Source organism: Sinocyclocheilus grahami, unplaced genomic scaffold (genome assembly GCF_001515645.1).
Source record: "Sinocyclocheilus grahami isolate Dianchi unplaced genomic scaffold, SAMN03320097.WGS_v1.1 scaffold1788.1, whole genome shotgun sequence".
Taxonomy (NCBI): Eukaryota; Metazoa; Chordata; class Actinopteri; order Cypriniformes; family Cyprinidae; genus Sinocyclocheilus; species Sinocyclocheilus grahami.
The window spans coordinates 20,615-38,708 of NW_015506967.1; the positions used below are offsets into that span (position 1 = coordinate 20,615).

General features: G+C 39.5%; 1 protein-coding gene and 1 non-coding gene across 5 annotated transcripts; one reads left to right on the top strand and one right to left on the bottom strand.

The window, feature by feature from the left end:
• Nucleotides 1-57: 57 nt before the first annotated feature.
• On the bottom strand, nt 58-10,799 carry alpk1 (alpha-kinase 1). Of its 4 annotated transcripts, none has more exons than XM_016259092.1 (14): nt 10,597-10,799; nt 10,168-10,317; nt 9,704-9,858; nt 9,432-9,630; nt 9,290-9,349; nt 9,114-9,200; nt 8,546-8,622; nt 8,334-8,429; nt 8,151-8,255; nt 5,209-6,745; nt 4,978-5,125; nt 3,693-3,855; nt 3,209-3,395; nt 58-1,039 (listed from the first exon to the last, which is right to left on the bottom strand). In XM_016259092.1, the coding sequence occupies exons 2-14, from the start codon at nt 10,307-10,309 to the stop codon at nt 861-863; spliced, it is 3,135 nt and encodes a 1,044-aa protein (XP_016114578.1). In that variant the 5' UTR covers nt 10,310-10,317; nt 10,597-10,799; the 3' UTR covers nt 58-860. The 4 variants fall into 4 exon arrangements, with proteins under 4 accessions (XP_016114578.1, XP_016114577.1, XP_016114576.1 ...); XM_016259091.1 differs by having other exon boundaries at nt 10,168-10,321; XM_016259090.1 differs by having other exon boundaries at nt 10,168-10,335.
• Nucleotides 10,800-11,013: 214 nt separating this feature from the next.
• Nucleotides 11,014-11,104, top strand: trnar-ucu (transfer RNA arginine (anticodon UCU)). The gene is given in 2 exon segments: nt 11,014-11,050; nt 11,069-11,104. It is a non-coding gene; the product is annotated as a tRNA-Arg (tRNA).
• Nucleotides 11,105-18,094: the final 6,990 nt, after the last annotated feature.

The window sequence follows — 18,094 nt, forward strand, 5'->3', positions numbered from 1 at the left end:
TTTTGGCATAAAAGAGAAATGTATAATTGTGACCCATACAATGTATTGTTGGCTATTGCTACAAATATCCCCCAGCGACTTAACACTGCTTTTGTGCTCCAGGCTCACATATATATTACTCCTGCACACTAAAAGTACCGATTCATCTACTAGATAAAAAGATAAATACAAACAATCCATATAGAATATCATATAGAAGCTCCCAAGATCCTATCATATCATATATATAAGCACTACAGACATTATAGACAGACTTCATAGACATTACAGTATGACTATGTATTTTAGAATTTTCACTTGACTTGACAACAGTAATCACAATTTTTAAGTTCTCTGATATTTCCATGATACTTTTATGTTGTTTACAATCAGTCATCCTCTAAACTGATTCATTGTTTAGTGTGATTTTATGGCATATGTACTGTGCATGTTCTTCATAAAACAGTGAGAGTGCTTTGCACGGCCAGTCGGGTGAAAATAAGAGAAGTACGCAGCGTGAATGAGGTTGAGTGTTTGTTTTGAAACTTTGGAATGGAGTTGAACTGGTTTCAGTCACATGACGCGGCCCCCGCATTAATGATGACACTATCATAAGACTCGGTCAGAATGTGACCCAGATATTTCACAATGTGGAACTGGATTTACTCAATCCAAAGGTTCTTGTGGTTAGATAATATGTTACTGATAATAGTCAGTTCCTCATTTCCCATATGAACATTGCAGTTTTATGACCTATACATTTCTATAAATAAAACATTCAATATTTTATAGTAACACATGTTATATTAGGGTAAATTCTAGGCCAGTTTTTGACATCGAGATGACTGTAAAAAGCCACATTATATTGTTACATGTAGATATTATCTGATTAGTTTGAGTCCGGCAGCTCGACAGATCTCGTTACACTCGTCTCCATGCTGATGTCTGATGAAGTCGTTTATTCCGGTTTGTTGAAAGTTACTAGATCTCGACTTCAAGAGCGAGTGAATCTGAGGGTCGGTCAGGTAGGTCAAGCCCTTCCCGTTGGCCGTTATCCATCCTGAGGAGACAATTAAAATAGGAAATTTGCTGGAACATTTTTCGAAACCTTTTTAGTTTTCTCAAAATGAGTTTTATCTCCACTTCAGCAGCACTCACATACACCAAACTTAGCAGTTTTATTCCTCTCTGTGTTCTGAAGATTTTTACTGAAGGGTTTGTTCATATGTCATGTGCCTGATTATATATAGCATTTTATTCCTAAAAACATGGTGAAAATGCATTTTTTTTCTGTCTGTTTACAGTATTTTTGATTTATAGAGTGATGAAAAAATTCCCCTCTGGAAAAACCTTCATCCTTCATAGAGCAGCCCTTAATGAATATTTCATGGACAAATTTGGGCACGAATGTCTCACTTGTGATCCTTAATTTTTTTTAAATAAATGTCATAACACTATCTTCACTTTAGTAAAAACAATCAATTTATGCATTTCTTTTGTGATTCTTTGTGTGTATTTTTTAGCTTATTTACCTATAAAATTACACAATTGCTCCATTGACTCTCATGTAAAGTATGCTTATTTTTTTACTTAAGTAAAAACATTCATTCCAGTAAGCTGAAATGGCCAAAACTTCAACATTTTGTATACTTCGGCGATATCTGGTGGCATATGTTGGTGTAAAAATGGCTAGATGGCTGCAGTTGGCCTACTTACTGGCTGCATATTCTGAAGTCTAAACCAGTGTTGTAACAAACTGAACCTCTTACGTTTTAGATTTTATCACAAATAAAAATTTTAGATTTTTTTTAAAGAACATTTGTGTTGGGTGAGACTATACAAAGATACCAAAATATGCTTACAGACAAATCTGACCATGCTATAAGGAAAAGTGATTGATTGACATATTTAAAAACAATTGCTACAAAGTTACTGGCTCATTCAATTCTTTGTTTGTGCATGCGTGAGGGACTGTTTTTTATTTGACAAAATTTAAAACAAAAATCTGTTTTAGGCTCATTTAATGCTTTGTTTATGGATGTGTGTGTTTGTGTTTGCCACATTGAGAATGTTGTATAGGCTCACCCCTTCGTTATGTGTATGTATGATCTGCATTGTGTTGGATTTATTGATTTTTATTGGACAAATAAAGAAAAATTGCTCTGAATTATAGTCTCACCCATTCATTTCCTATGGCTGCTCACTTTTGTCCACGAAGGACAAATTACAGAGTTTTTGTTTTTCCAAACACTTAACATTGCTGAAGCAAGTCCAACGTTTTTTGTGTGTTCAGGTAGCAAATTTAAGATTTTTTAAGATTAAGAAGTCTTTTACCGCTCAGATTAAGGAAACCATTTTTATAGAAAAAAACAAAAACAAACAAAACTAAATTATTTTTGATTGATTAAAATTAGAATAAGTTTGACCCTTGCTTTAGTCAGTATTCAGATTTATGTTCTGGAAATGTATGTAAACTAGCGCATATTTAATTAGATAATGCCTCAATCTGCATATTTAAACATAATATTTCAAAATGAGTTTTATCTCCACTTCAGCAGCACTTACAGACACCAAACTTAGCAGTTTTATTCCTCTCTATATTCTGAAGATTTTTACTGAGGGGTTTGTTGATACATCATTCACATGAGTTTTTATAACGTTTTATTCCTAAAAACATGGCGAAAATTTAGTTTTTTCCTGTCTGTTGACACTATTTTCTGATTTATGGAGTAATAAAAAGAGAAATCCAAAATCCCTTCGGTAAAAACCTTTAACTCTAATATGTCAACAAAATCAAACAAGAATTTTGAACCGGGCTTTAGATTCATGTTCTAGAAACGTATGCAAATGAGTGCTTATTTAATTAGAAAATTCCTCAAATTGCATAATTAGTTTTGAACTTGTAATACAACAAATGTTTGCAATTCTTAATGTGAATATGTGATGTTTTTTAGTCAAATTGCCCTGTAATTTCAATAATGGCTTTATCACATCAAAACAAACGCTGAACAATGAAGATTTCTAAAGACGATGTGTTCTTTGTTAGTTGAGGATTGTTTTTTGAAAATTGTCTTGTTGACTTGTTGCTTTACAAGATGTGCTTATGGATCTTCTGTGACATAAAATCTTGCAAACAATGCAAGTGAATTGAGATGCATAATCATGCAATGATAATTCTTCTCAATTCTTTTTTTATGAACAAGTATGCTCAAGATCTCAGATCTCTCACCTTGCAGATCCACCACGACTTCCTGATGATTGGAGAACTCGTAGGCGAAATGACCAAAGGCGATGCCGTATTTAGTCGCGTCAAGTTTCTTTTCAGTACCTCTTGTGTTGTTTGTGAGTTTTACAAATGTCCCAGACATGTACGGCTCTGCAGACAAGCAGGTTACAATACGATCCTTCTCCAGAACCTGAAACAGACGTGTGAATACAACTGCATTAAAGTCTACAGTTTTGTTTTTAATGTTGGAAATACCTTAATCATAAACTTTGACGTAATAAGCCATATCAACAATAAAATAACAAAAAAAAAATTATAAACTATCAGTATAATATATACAATAATTAGTCATGTTCACTGATTTTTTTCACTGTCCAAATACAGAAGTGGGTTTACAAATACAGGTGTTTTTTTAGATGTACACACATGCCATGCAGTGCTTTGATCAGCAATTAAAGTAAATTAAAATTAAAGTAGTGGATCTCACCAGCAGCACTTCAGACGGGATGAAGAAGATCTGGGTTGTGACGTTATTATCATACAGGCATTTATTAAACTCTGTAACGTAGTATTGTGCAGTCATCTGTCTCTCCACGTCATCAAGGTGCGAATGAAGCCCTTTAACTTTCAGGTATTCCTTTCCTACATAGCTGAAGATTGAATGAGTGCAAATGTACATAGCATAATATTTCATACCATTTCTGTCTATTATAGTGCAATCATGCATATGATCAGCTAAGGACAAGAGAAAAGGAAAACTTGTTTTCCTTGCTCACTATGACTATAGAATAACAACAACAACAACATTCTAAACAATATTTTTATTGTATTATTTAAATAATTACAATTTTACAAATCAAATAAATATATAACTTTTGTAGTAACTTTGTGCTGTACAATCAAAAATTAATATTTATTAATTATTATAATAATAATTTATTGTTGTTTTGTAAAATTTGTGTTTCTTTAAATTATTATTTCTTTGCTTTAACATAGAGCTTTTATTTTGGCCAGAAATAAAACGAGTGACCTAAAATCTTCTCTTCGGTTAACAACAGATTTAGAAACGATTCTTATTACAAATTTGGAAAGATAGCTGCGTGTTGTTAATTTTGGACACTGGCAGAGATGCCAAGGGCTTTCTGCACACAGCCAGAAGGTGGCGCCGCTAGCTCGTGCAATGCTGTCGGAAGCAATGCATGCATGAAATAAATGTATATTAAAGGCTTGTTATTGGAACACAATATGTTTTTTCCTCAGATTTACACAATGTGCATGGGTCATACTTTGTGGATAAAAGCGTCTGCTAAATGACTAAATGTAAATGTAAATGTAAATGTTTAAATTATTATTTCTTTGCTTTAACATAGAGCTTTTATTTTGGCCAGAAATAAAACGAGTGACCTAAAATCTTCTCTTCTGTTAACAACAGATTTAGAAACGATTCTTATTACAAATTTGGAAAGATAGCTGCGTGTTGTTAATTTTGGACACTGGCAGAGATGCCAAGGGCTTTCTGCACACAGCCAGAAGGTGGCGCCGCTAGCTCGTGCAATGCTGTCGGAAGCAATGCATGCATGAAATAAATGTATATTAAAGGCTTGTTATTGGAACACAATATGTTTTTTCCTCAGATTTACACAATGTGCATGGGTCATACTTTGTAGATCGGCAAATAAAATCTGTATCAATATGGGGGGAAAAAACATCCCTAAGCAATGTTTTAATTCTTTTGACATGATTGTTAACTGATAAAACTAAACAAGTCCTACCTGCTAAGCAGTTGTTCCTGGTGCAGGTACTGCACCTCGATGGCTTGTCTCTGTTTGCCTTGGACACCCATCTGATTCCCAATGTAAACGCTGGTTTCAGAGCCTATCCAGACATCTGAGGCCTTCGAATACTTCAGGACAATGCCATCTGCCAGATTAGAAGAGGACATTTGCTTCTGTTACAACCCTTCACTTCAATTTGCAGAAGAAACACCATGACACATCACTCACCGTAGGCCTTCTCCAGTTGTCTGAGATCCAGAGGCTTCAGCGGTTTGTTCGGCAGTCGCTCAACAAGGCAGCGTTGACAAACTCCAGCCAAAAGAGATCTGTAGTCACGCTCAGTCAGAACCTCACTTCCCATGATGCAGTTCTCGAAGCAGTCCTTGCACACTGGCGTGTTGTCTCCTGTAGACAAAGGTTTGGCGGGTTGATGCATATCGGGTGTTGATAGATGCTCAAACCCCAGTTCCTCAAACGGGTCACTCTCGGTGGATGGTAGAGTGGTTCCTTGGCATTCTTGAATCTTGTCTGGGAACTGAAGATGCTGATCCGTCCTTTCTTTCTTGTGTATTAACTCAAGTCGTTCTACATTAGCGATGGGGCTTATGGAGAGTTTTTGCCATGAAGAATGTGATGCGGAGCTATCGCAGAGGGAAAACGAGGAAGTGTTTCCACCTTTGGGTCGGCCAACCTTTGCATCGTTATTGATTTCGTTGCTATCATGAGAGGGATCTATAACATCCTCTTCGGTTTGTATGTCACTCTGAGACTGTCCTGATACACGTTCCCATGAAGATCCACTGCTGAAGGAACTGGAAGACATTCTTGCGGCCAGGTTCTTCTGATCGTCTCTCCATTGTATACTTGGCATTTCTGATGGGTTGTCCTCAACATCTTCAGTTGTGGCGAGCTCTTGCATCGCTTGGGATTGACATTGGTTTTCTTTGTTTCTAAAGGTGTTGGGAACGGATGGACTGATGCTACTTTGATTGCTCGGGTTTGCTTCTTGACTCACATTGCTAAAGTCATTAACCACCTCATAAGATCCAGTGCTGCTTTGCTCATCGACAGTATGACAGCTTTGATCAACCAAAATCAATGATGATCCATTGCTAGATGGATTCTGCTTGGAGGAAAACAGACTTGAATGATCTGCTCCATGATCCGGCGCTTTCTGCATCTCCGTTGCGAGGACTTCTGTGTCCGTCTGAAACGCTGTTATACATTGCACATGAGTCGAGCACGAACCTCCTCGAACGCCGTTCTCGAATGCCTCACAAACAGACTTGTGGTGCTTTCCAAAAATGTCCAATGCCTTCGCAAAATCGCTGAGCGTGAACAAAACAGGCCCGAACTCCATCGAACGGTAGCTGTCGGGAATAAAAGAGCGCGGATCAGAATTACGAAACGTTTCTACCTTCAACAGCAATTTAATCTGCTGTATCTTCGCCATGATCTCAGTACACAAAGTGGAGTCAGCTCTAGCGCAGTAGTCGACAAATAAAGTCATGGCTTCCCGACAGGCGCTCATCGCTGAGATGACCATCTCGGACGGGCCGGTCATCCATCTGTGAGTCGTGGCTAAGCAGTAAGCGGCTTTGAGGAACGTGTGCAACTCCAGCTTGCTGGTGACGACGTCTCCTGTCGTCTTTGTTAGCAAGCCGATCTCAAAGGCCTCCTTAGCCAAAACGAGGTACATCTGCTGATCCTCCACAGGGCATTTTTTTGAGAAACTGTAAGACAGTAAACAAATGCCCTGGGCGACCTGCAAAAGAGCATCAGGAGGGGGAAATAAATCAATAAATATATACAGTATAATAACAGGGTTTGTCAGTCTGATGAACGATCCTTATTGTTTAATGAAGGAATACAGTAATGCACATTTATGGAAGTCCATTTCTGCCACATGAGAAATCAAATTCTTTGGTAAATCATAACTATGGCATGAAAGTCAAAATGATGACATATTAAGTCAAAATTATAAAATAAAATAAAAAGTCACAAAAAATTATGAGATTAAAAATCCAAATTTTGGGATAAAAAGTCAAATTGAAATTTTATGTAAGAATTATGTAATTTTATCTCATTTCAAACTTTAATCTTATAATTATGACGTAGGGTGTCAATTTATAATTTTTTATCTCATATTTATGACTTATTATATCACAATTTTGAGGTTTATCTCACAGAGCATCAGGAGGGGGAAATAAATCGATAAATATATACAGTATAATAACAGGGTTTGTCAGTCTGATGAACGATCCTTATTGTTTAATGAAGGAATACAGTAATGCACATTTATGGAAGTCCATTTCTGCCACATGAGAAATAAAATTCTTTGGTAAATCATAACTATGGCATGAAAGTCAAAATGATGACATATTAAGTCAAAATTATAAAATAAAATAAAAAGTCACAAAAAATTATGAGATTAAAAATCATAATTTTGGGATAAAATGTCAAATTGAACTTTTATGTAAGAATTATGTCATTTTATCTCATTTCAAACTTTAATCTTATAAGTATGACGTAGGGTGTCAAAACTTATAATTTCAACTTTTTGCCAATTTTTTATTTTTATCTCATAATTCTGATATATTATAATCACAATTTTGAGGTTTATCTCATAATCTCAACTCCCCCCCACCCCCAAATTTTCTTTATCTCATAATTTTGACTTTTTATGTCATACATTTTTTTACTTTCTGTCCACTTTGACATTTTATCTCATAGTTTCTTATAATCTCATAACTTAGTAAGTCATAATTGTCTTTTTATCTCATTTTTATAAATTCATATAAGACCTATATCATACTTTTGACTTTTGTTTTTTTTTGTTAAAAAAATAATAAAGTGAATATAAAAATATAAAATGTGTATTAGCATTTAAAAATCATAAAAAATATTTAAATAGGGTACAAAACTGTGTCTTCATTTAGCCAAACTAAATCTTATATGAGCAGTTATATCATGTAAAAAAAAAGTTTACCATTTAATAAGGTTTGCACTTTTGCAACCCTGTTACCAAAGATGGGAAATTTATATTCACATGACTGCAGTCACTACAGAAAAATGAGTGCCTGTAATGCTTTAGATAAAAGGACACCAAATGACCTATTTATGGAATGAGCCAAAAGAAAATATGATTCTGTTTATTCTCAAAAACTCACCACATTGGTCAGAACGTACAGAGATCCATACTGACTGAACACAACCGCCATTTTGGCCGCTCGCGCCGCGGACAGCAGACGATGGCGACTCTCTCCTAGAAAACTCTGGAAGAGGGGAAAAGAGTGTCCAATAACAAGCTCAACAGGCGAACAACTGATTTAGGACATTTTAGACTGTACTACCAAGTCAATATGAAGCTTTTTCTGAAGCGCAGCGAAGTCTCGGTCATTCATGGAGGTCAGTATGTTTGCCAGGAGCCCGAGAGACGTTCCAATACCCTGAAAACAACAACAACTGATCCAGAATCAAGAGTGATTTTCACACACTACAACTCCAGAACAAACGAGTGATAGAGGTCGAGTTTCATTGTAAGAGTGTGTACTGTAGTCCAGACCTTTTTATCAGGTTGTGGAAGAGTGTAAAAGCCGATCAGAGACGCCCATATGAGTTCAGCAGCCTCAAGCCACAGACCTAATAAACACAAACATTATACATTTACAATAACAGACACGTTTAGCCCTCGGATGATGACCAGATGCTCCAAACATATAACGCAGTGATTGAGAGCTGAAGAAATAAAGGCTCCTCAGAAGATGTGAGATGTTCTGGAGGCTTGTGAAGATCATTCCTCCGCTGAGGAACAGTGAAAGTAAAGCTTCTGGAAACAAACGCTCCTGTCTCAGATTTGAGACTCTAAAACATGATTGATGGAGAATCAAGTAAAGCTGAGCTGCTTCAGTCCAGTAAGTGTTCATCTGGAGATATTACTGACGTTATTCTGACCTTTACTTGATCAAAACCAGTCAAGATCCAGCTACAGTTACACTAAACGAGCTCTGACTGGATAAAACACTCTAAACGATCAAGCAGAGACAGAAGACATGCAGGAGATCGAGTGTGAAACAGGTTTACAGCAAAGCTTTGATGATTTAGGGCTTTAGAAATGTGCGTTTAAATCTCACCGAGCGTCTGCAGCACTTGTCCTCGCACCTGAAGACTGACGGCTTGCACTAGCGTCTGATCGCTGGCCTTCTGATACGTCCACGAGCCTGAATCACAATTAACCAGAAACAGCACGCTGCACGTTCACAGCAGAGACGGGCAAATCAGCTGAAATATGAGTGAAAGTAAACGGCACCTGTTGAAGCTTTATTATTGATCAGACTGCTGAGAATGAACTCTGCTTTCTGCAGTTTACCTGCATCACAACAAAACCAAAGAGTCGCGTTATGGATCAGTTTAGAGCTGAAACACACACACACACAGAGTGAAGGGCTCACCGGTGTTCAGATAGACTCGAGCCTGTCTGATGATGACCTGAGGGGCGATGGGAACGTCCGGGTAACGTTTGTGCAACGCTTTAGCAATCTTCAACAGCACATGAGAGCCGTCCATCCAGTACAGAAGACGGTCGACCAGGAAAACCACTGCGACCGCCCACTCCGGCTCATCGGCGGCGATGCTGTCTCTGAGAAACACCTGAAATCACAGCAGCCTTCAGATCACCGATTCAGCAGCGCTCGGCTGCCGTAACCCACGGTCTGATCATTACCAGTAACTGCGGCAGATGTTTTCTGATGAGATCCGAAGAGTTCATTTTGTCCTCAGACGTCACGGATTGTTTGTACTGCCATTTCTCCTCAACGAACGGCCACTTTCCGTCCGCGGCCTCCTGGAGGAGCGTGTTTAGATCATCCGGAAACGACCCTGAGAGTCAGAGGTCAAGGCTTTAGCAGGAATACTGGACACTGCATGTCTTTCTGGGCTCATACAGTGAAAGTCAATGGGGTCCAATGTTGTTTGGACCCTAGGATTTTGGGAGAAACACCCAGCAAACAACAATATGTTCTTGGAACGCTTTGCTAATGTTCCCGTTAAGATATTTCTGAATGTTCTTGGTTGTGTGAATTTTGTAACATTTTCCAAACATTGTGCGAATGCTACTTTCGAATGTTCTTTGAACCATCTGTAACAAGTAGTCAGTGGTAACATTTAAAAAAAAAACATTAGACGAACATTCCAAACGAAATGTTTTCCTGTAGTCTGCAGCGCTGCGTGCGTCATTACCGCGGCGGAGCGTCTGCGTGTCTCCCTTCGGTCCGCTGACAGCGCGCCGCAGACACTCCTGCAGCAACAGCGACACCTGCTGGCCGCTCATGCTTCAGGCTACCTGCCAAATCACAACTACAGCACACACACACACACACACACACACTCTCTCACACACACACACACACACACACACACACACAGAGAGAGAGACGTGTCTCACAATACTCGTTTCCAGTCACATATACTCAACATATTTTTTAACCTGTTTTAAACTTTCAAGCAACATTACATTACAAATAACGTGAAAACAAATGTTTTAAAAATAAACAAATTAAACAATTTTCTCAAATGCACGGGTAATAAACGAGTAAAATCAAATAAAAGCGTTTGTACCTTAATAATGAAAGCCAGACTAGCGCTTGGAGGCTCTCGGAGTAAACCCGTCCTCGCTGTTAGAGTCGGCCGAGTATCGAGATACAGTTACCGAATTTAAACGTATCGTCTACTAAAATCTGTTTGTAAACATGGTTTACGTGTTGGTGTGAAGACGTTACAATGCTACTATCGGACCCGTTTCATGTTGCTTTCGCTTCCGTGTCACGTGTCCGTGCGTCTCAGCCAATCACAGCGTCGCATGAGTGAGACGCCACAACACGAACACAAACACCGCGGATCTAAAATAACACGCAAAAGATTGATATTCACAATGTAACAGGTTAATAAACATCTACTATGACTAACACTCAGAAAAAGATGTTTACACTCCGGCTGAGATAATAATAGGTGTAATATTGAAAGTGTTCAACAGGTGGCTCCGTGGCGCAATGGATAGCGCATTGGACTTCTAGGCAGATCTAGCGATGTGATTCAAAGGTTGTGGGTTCGAGTCCCACCGGAGTCGATGTTTTTATTTATTAAACAGTAGGTTCTTGACGTAATGACATTTGACATACAACTTATATATATATATAATAAAAAAAGACAATAGTAACTAAATAAAAACTGAGAATAATGTTTTTTGACAAAACAATGACAGATTCTTATGAACTGCTTTATGATTACCTTGCATTGAAATCAGTTTTATTAGTATATGCAAAATGTCAAATTAAAGGCATTAATGAAACTACACTCTTGCACTGTATTGAAGGACTTCACTGATTGATCAAAGACTAAACATTAAGAGTTAAAAGGAAATATCACTACCACTACTACCACCACCACCACTACTACTACTACTACTACTACCACTACTACTACTACTACTACTACCACCACTACTACTACTACTACTACTACTACTACTACTACTACTACTACTACCACTACCACCACTACTACTACTACTACTACTACCACTACCACTACCACCACTACTACTACTACTACCACTACCACTACCACCACTACTACTACTACTACCACTACCACTACCACCACTACTACTACTACTACCACTACCACTACCACCACTACTACTACTACTACCACTACTACTACTACCACCACCACTACCACCACTACTACCACCACTACTACTACTACCACTACTTATAAAATGTAACTACACTAGTTCATTTATAATATAAATATAATAAAGCTTGGTTGATAAGTGTTAGAAAATACATGGCAGATCCCAGCTCAAATGAATCTTCATCCTGAACGACTGTCAATGTAAACATGACTCTGCATGCAAATAACTCCTTTCTTTGATTTTTCAGTATTGACAGCATCATTAGCTTAACAAATGCATGAACATGCAAACACGAGTGTGTTTGTGTGTGTTTGCCATAGTTACGACTGCAGTAAAAACTCCACTGATTAATAAAACATCATCTGATCTGCTAAACAGCATTACATATTGTATTGTAATGTAATTACATATTGTCTCCCGACACTTATAGCATAAAATAAAATAATTATGAATTATGCTGGTGAATAATAAATTAAGTTAACATTTTGGCGTATTATTATTATAGGTGTATTATATAAATACTAGTACTTTAATATGCATGAGGTATGTGTATCTATTGTGATTTTGTGAACTTAACAGCATGACAGCAGCAGCATCACTTTATTTTAATATTAGTCGAATTGGAAGCAGGATGATTCTGAAAGAAATCTCTACTGTTGCTGTAACTGATTAACAGATAAACCGCACGCTCTTATTTCAATGGTTTTTTTAATATTTCAGCTAAGTTTGCTTTATTCATTCAGTTGAACAACATAAAGTTAAAGTTAAAGTCTGTCCGTGGCGACTCCAAATCCTGCCACGCCTCTCACATAGTTTCCCATAAAACCACATTATATTTGTCCCAGATTATTGTTAATGTACATAATGACCTGGAAGACCGTATTGTGCATCTTTCAGCACTGCGTTTGTCTTTCTGTCAGTATGCTTTATGAGCTAACTCATCCACACAACTTTGTTCATTCCTGAAGTGAACTTTTAGATGAACTCTTTTGCACTGCTGTCTTGAACTCGGTGCAATACCTGTGAGCTGACTACCTTATGTTCTTACTCCGCCCGTGCATTGAATGTGCGTCCTTAAAAGCGTACAGTTTTCTTAGGTAATGTGACATATTTCAGATGCGTCCGAAATTACAAAAACATATACATTCATTTAATTGTTTGATCAAAACTGCTATGGACGGTTTGGTCGTGGCTGGATATTGGCAGGGACGTGTCATAGCATCACTAATTCTACACCCTTGTTGCATTTTATACATTTTATCTACTGCATTTAATTCTTATCATTATTTTCCCAGGGAATGTCTGAGATATTGAAATGTACAAATCCAGTGATTTGGATAGAAGCATCTACCAAATGCAAACAAACAAACAAAGGAAAGAAATTCATTTGAGATGATTTAATGTTCATTAGGAAAGAGAAAGAAACTAAATCACACAAATCAAGGTGTGAAAGTGTGTTGCAAACTTTGTTAACAAGGTTTGAAACATTTCATACTTTCCAAAAATAAAACAGCTGATATAGTTTCTACTCTAACTAGCTAAACACTATTAAATGTACTTGACAATCGTGTGAAATAAACGAAACACTCACAAACAAAACTATGTTCTGCTTTGATTTCCATTCATTTCTTTGGAACCATTTGAATAGACGAGTTTTTCTCCACATTGATTTGATTATTCTTTTGTGTTGTCTCTTTCAGACAGATTTCCCCCTAAACGATGGGTAAGAACAAGATGACCTGTGACCTCATGATAGAGATATTACAACTCCTCTCTCATCTTCTCTTCTCTTTGGCAAATTGCAGATTTTCATGCACTGAAATTCCCTAAAAGATAGTTTAATCTGAGAGGAAAAATACAGACTTGTTAGGTTTTTGTGCTGATCTTCATAAAGTTGGAATGTAATCCGTTTAATAAAAATATGGGTTGTATGCGTAATTGTCATGCCCATTGACTGCCCCTGTGTTCCTGGCTTGTGTTTTGCTCCCAATGTGCCCCGTGACCCAGTTTCTCCCGTGTTTCTTTGTGCCCATATTTGGTACTTCCTGTTCCTGTTCCCATTGAGTTCCATTTGATTCAGCTGTGTCTGGTTAATTCCCTCATCCAGTTTCTTTAGCCCAGTAAACTAAATCACACAAATCAAGGTGTGAAAGTGTGTTGCAAACTTTGTTAACAAGGTTTGAAACATTTCATACTTTCCAAAAATAAAACAGCTGATATAGTTTCTACTCTAACTAGCTAAACACTATTAAATGTACTTGAGAATCGTGTGAAATAAACGAAACACTCACAAACAAAACTATGTTCTGCTTTGATTTCCATTCATTTCTTTGGAACCATTTGAATAGACGAGTTTTTCTCCACATTGATTTGATTATTCTTTTGTGTTGTCTCTTTCAGACAGATTTCCCCCTAAACGATGGGTAAGAACAAGATGACCTGTGACCTCATGATAGAGATATTACAACTCCTCTCTCATCTTCTCTTCTCTTTGGCAAATTGCAGATTTTCATGCACTGAAATTCCCTAAAAGATAGTTTAATCTGAGAGGAAAAATACAGACTTGTTAGGTTTTTGTGCTGATCTTCATAAAGTTGGAATGTAATCCGTTTAATAAAAATATGGGTTGTATGCGTAATTGTCATGCCCATTGACTGCCCCTGTGTTCCTGGCTTGTGTTTTGCTCCCAATGTGCCCCGTGACCCAGTTTCTCCCGTGTTTCTTTGTGCCCATATTTGGTACTTCCTGTTCCTGTTCCCATTGAGTTCCATTTGATTCAGCTATGTCTTGTTATTTCCCTCGTTTAGTTCCAGTTACTTAGCCCAGTGTTTTCCCTTGTCTAGTGTCCAGTGTTAAACGTCTACTCCTTGTTTCTGTTTTTGAAAGTCTTTTTTATTCTCGGTTGAAAATGGAAACCGCCACAAAATTCGCTGCCCTAGCCCATAGGGATCTCCCCTTTGTGACAGCGTTGGATGACACCATGCTGAATTCTTTGTTCTGGATCGGGGCCAATTACCATTGCCCCTTGGACCTCCCAGACACCACTGGACTAAGCTGGAGGGAAGGTATCCTTCGGTGTCTGGACAGCGTCCGGCCCCGATCCAGAACCAGCCCTCCGTCTAGACTGCCGGCCACTCCGAAGTCAAGCCCGCCGGTCACTGCACTCTTAAGTCTGCCGGCCGCTCCGAAGTCAAGCCCGCTGGCCAGTTCACTCCCAAGCCCTCTGCTGACAGCAGCTGTCTCCCTCACCTCAAACCAGAGGAGGAATCTGAGGAGGAAAAGACTGTTGGCTCCAGCCCCTGAGTCCGCTCCAGTGTCGGCTCCAGCCCCTGAGTATGCTCCAGTGTCAGCTCCAGCCCCTGAGTCCGCTCCAGTGTCGGCTCCAGCCCCTGAGTATGCTCCAGTGTCAGCTCCAGCCCCTGAGTCCGCTCCAGTGTCGGCTCCAGCCCCTGAGTATGCTCCAGTGTCAGCTCCAGCCCCTGAGTCCGCTCCAGTGTTGCTCCCAATGTGCCCCGTGACCCAGTTTCTCCCGTGTTTCTTTGTGCCCATATTTGGTACTTCCTGTTCCTGTTCCCATTGAGTTCCATTTGATTCAGCTATGTCTTGTTATTTCCCTCGTTTAGTTCCAGTTACTTAGCCCAGTGTTTTCCCTTGTCTAGTGTCCAGTGTTAAACGTCTACTCCTTGTTTCTGTTTTTGAAAGTCTTTTTTATTCTCGGTTGAAAATGGAAACCGCCACAAAATTCGCTGCCCTAGCCCATAGGGATCTCCCCTTTGTAGAGTTCGCCCAGGAATTCTGTGGGCTCACGGCTATGACAGCGTTGGATGACACCATGCTGAATTCTTTGTTCTGGATCGGGGCCAATTACCATTGCCCCTTGGACCTCCCAGACACCACTGGACTAAGCTGGAGGGAAGGTATCCTTCGGTGTCTGGACAGCGTCCGGCCCCAATCCAGAACCAGCCCTCCGTCTAGACTGCCGGCCACTCCGAAGTCAAGCCCGCCGGTCACTGCACTCTTAAGTCTGCCGGCCGCTCCGAAGTCAAGCCCGCTGGCCAGTTCACTCCCAAGCCCTCTGCTGACAGCAGCTGTCTCCCTCACCTCAAACCAGAGGAGGAATCTGAGGAGGAAAAGACTGTTGGCTCCAGCCCCTGAGTCCGCTCCAGTGTCGGCTCCAGCCCCTGAGTATGCTCCAGTGTCAGCTCCAGCCCCTGAGTCCGCTCCAGTGTAGGCTCCAGTCCCTGAGTCCACTCTAGTGTCGGCTCCAGCCCCTGAGCTTGCTCCAGTGTGGGCTCCAGTTCCCAAGTTAAGCCCAGAGAGGGCTCCTGTTCCCAAGGTAAGCCCAGAGAGGGTTCCTGTTCCCACATCCAGTCCAGAGAGGGCTCCTGTTAACATGTCCAGCCCAAAGAGGGCTCCTGTTCCCAAGTTAAGCCAAGAGAGTGCTCCTGTTTCCACGTGCAGCCCAGAGAGGGCTCCTGTTCCCAAGTTAAGCCTAGAGAGAACCCCAGTTCCTGAGTCAAGCCCAGGGACGGCCGCTGCTCTTATGTCAGAACCCTGCGGGGGTAGGCCGAGTGCCAAGGCAAAGGCCACTTTGCCATGGCCCCCTTAATTGCCTGATCTGCCATGGCTCCCTAGTCTGCCTGCTCTGCCATGGGTCCCTAGTCTGCCTGATCCGCCATGGACCCCTTGAACTGACAGCTCTGCCATGGCTCCCTAGTCTGCCTGCTCCACCATGGGTCCCTAGTCTGCCTGCTCTGCCATGGGTCCCTAGTCTGCCTGATCCGCCATGGCTCCCTAGACCGCCATGGCTCCCTAGTCTGCCTGCTCCTCCATGGCCCCTTGAACTGCCCGCTCTGCCATGGCTCGCTGAACTGCCTGATCCGCCATGACTCCCTGAACTGCCTGCTCCGTCATGGGTCCCTAGTCTACCTGCTCCGCCATGGGTCCCTAGTCTGCCTGATCCGCCATGGGTCCATAGTCTGCCTGATCCGGATGTTATGAGGTCCTTCCGGGAGGGGGAGGTAAAATTCCCCCATTTAGTTCCAGTTATTTAGCCCAGTGTTTTCCCTTGTCTAGTTTCCAGTGTTAAACGTCTACTCCATGTGCTACGTGTGTGTTCCCTGTGATTTTTTGTTTCATTAAAGACTATCATTGTTCTGGATCTCCTTCGTCTCCGTGCTCCTTCGTCTCCTCACAGTAGCAAAACCGTGACAGAAATGTGGAACTGATTAGTTATACTGCACAAAAATCTGGTTGTGAAACTATTTTCTCTCAGAAATTGCTAGTAAATTGCACAAATAATAAAAAATGGGCAGGAAACGCACTGAATTAACCCTCCTATTGCAAATAATGCTAATACGTTTGTTCTGTACTGGAGGATTTCGTCAATTCACCCAAGACTAAACATTAAGAATTAAAAGGAAATTAATAATAATAATAATAACAACAATGTAACTACACTGGTTCATTTATAATATAAATATAATAAAGCTTGGTTGATATGTGTTAGAAAATACATGGCAGATCCCAGCTCAAATGGCTGCTCATCCTGAACGACTGTCAATGTAAACATGACTCTGCATGCAAATAACTCCTTTCTTTGATTTTTCAGTATTGACAGCATCATTAGCTTAACAAATGCATGAACATGCAAACACGAGTGTGTTTGTGTGTGTTTGCCATAGTTACGACTGCAGTAAAAACTCCACTGATTAATAAAACATCATCTGATCTGCTAAACAGCATTACATAAACCCAGAGCACATTTGTCACTGTCTGCTTTACATGATATGAATGAACCAAACAAATAAAGAGGAAAACTCCTGTCAGCATTTACTCATCCTCTGGACAAAGAAGCATTATTAAATTATCAATACAGAATCATAATATTAAAGAATAATAGCAGCAGTCCATATAACTCATGCACTATATTCCAGATCATCTGAACCCAGTAGGACAGACAGACATTTCAACGGTCTTATGGCTGAAAAGATCTTAAATGGCATTCATATTCACTTATATTCAGAGTTGTTCAGGAGTTGTTCTCTAGTCTGTATTTTCACCTGCTGCTCCTCCATATGTCCAGCAGGGGTCAGTGTTTCCCGACACACCTACTGACACTGCATCTGAGAGGCTTTTAAAATAAATAAAAAATCAATCAATCATTTATGAATTATGTTGATCATTTATAATATATTAACAGTTTTATAATAATGATAATAATGATTGTTATTAATCAAACAATTATGGTTATATTCCTTTGGCAAATAAACACATAGTTAGGTAGAGTGCAATAATTTACTGTTAAAATATTATGGTACATAAACGAAACCCTAGATATTCCAAGGATATTGTACTTAAGGAAAAGAAAGAAAAATTGTTTCTATTTAATGGATTAATCAAATGTATATATATATATAT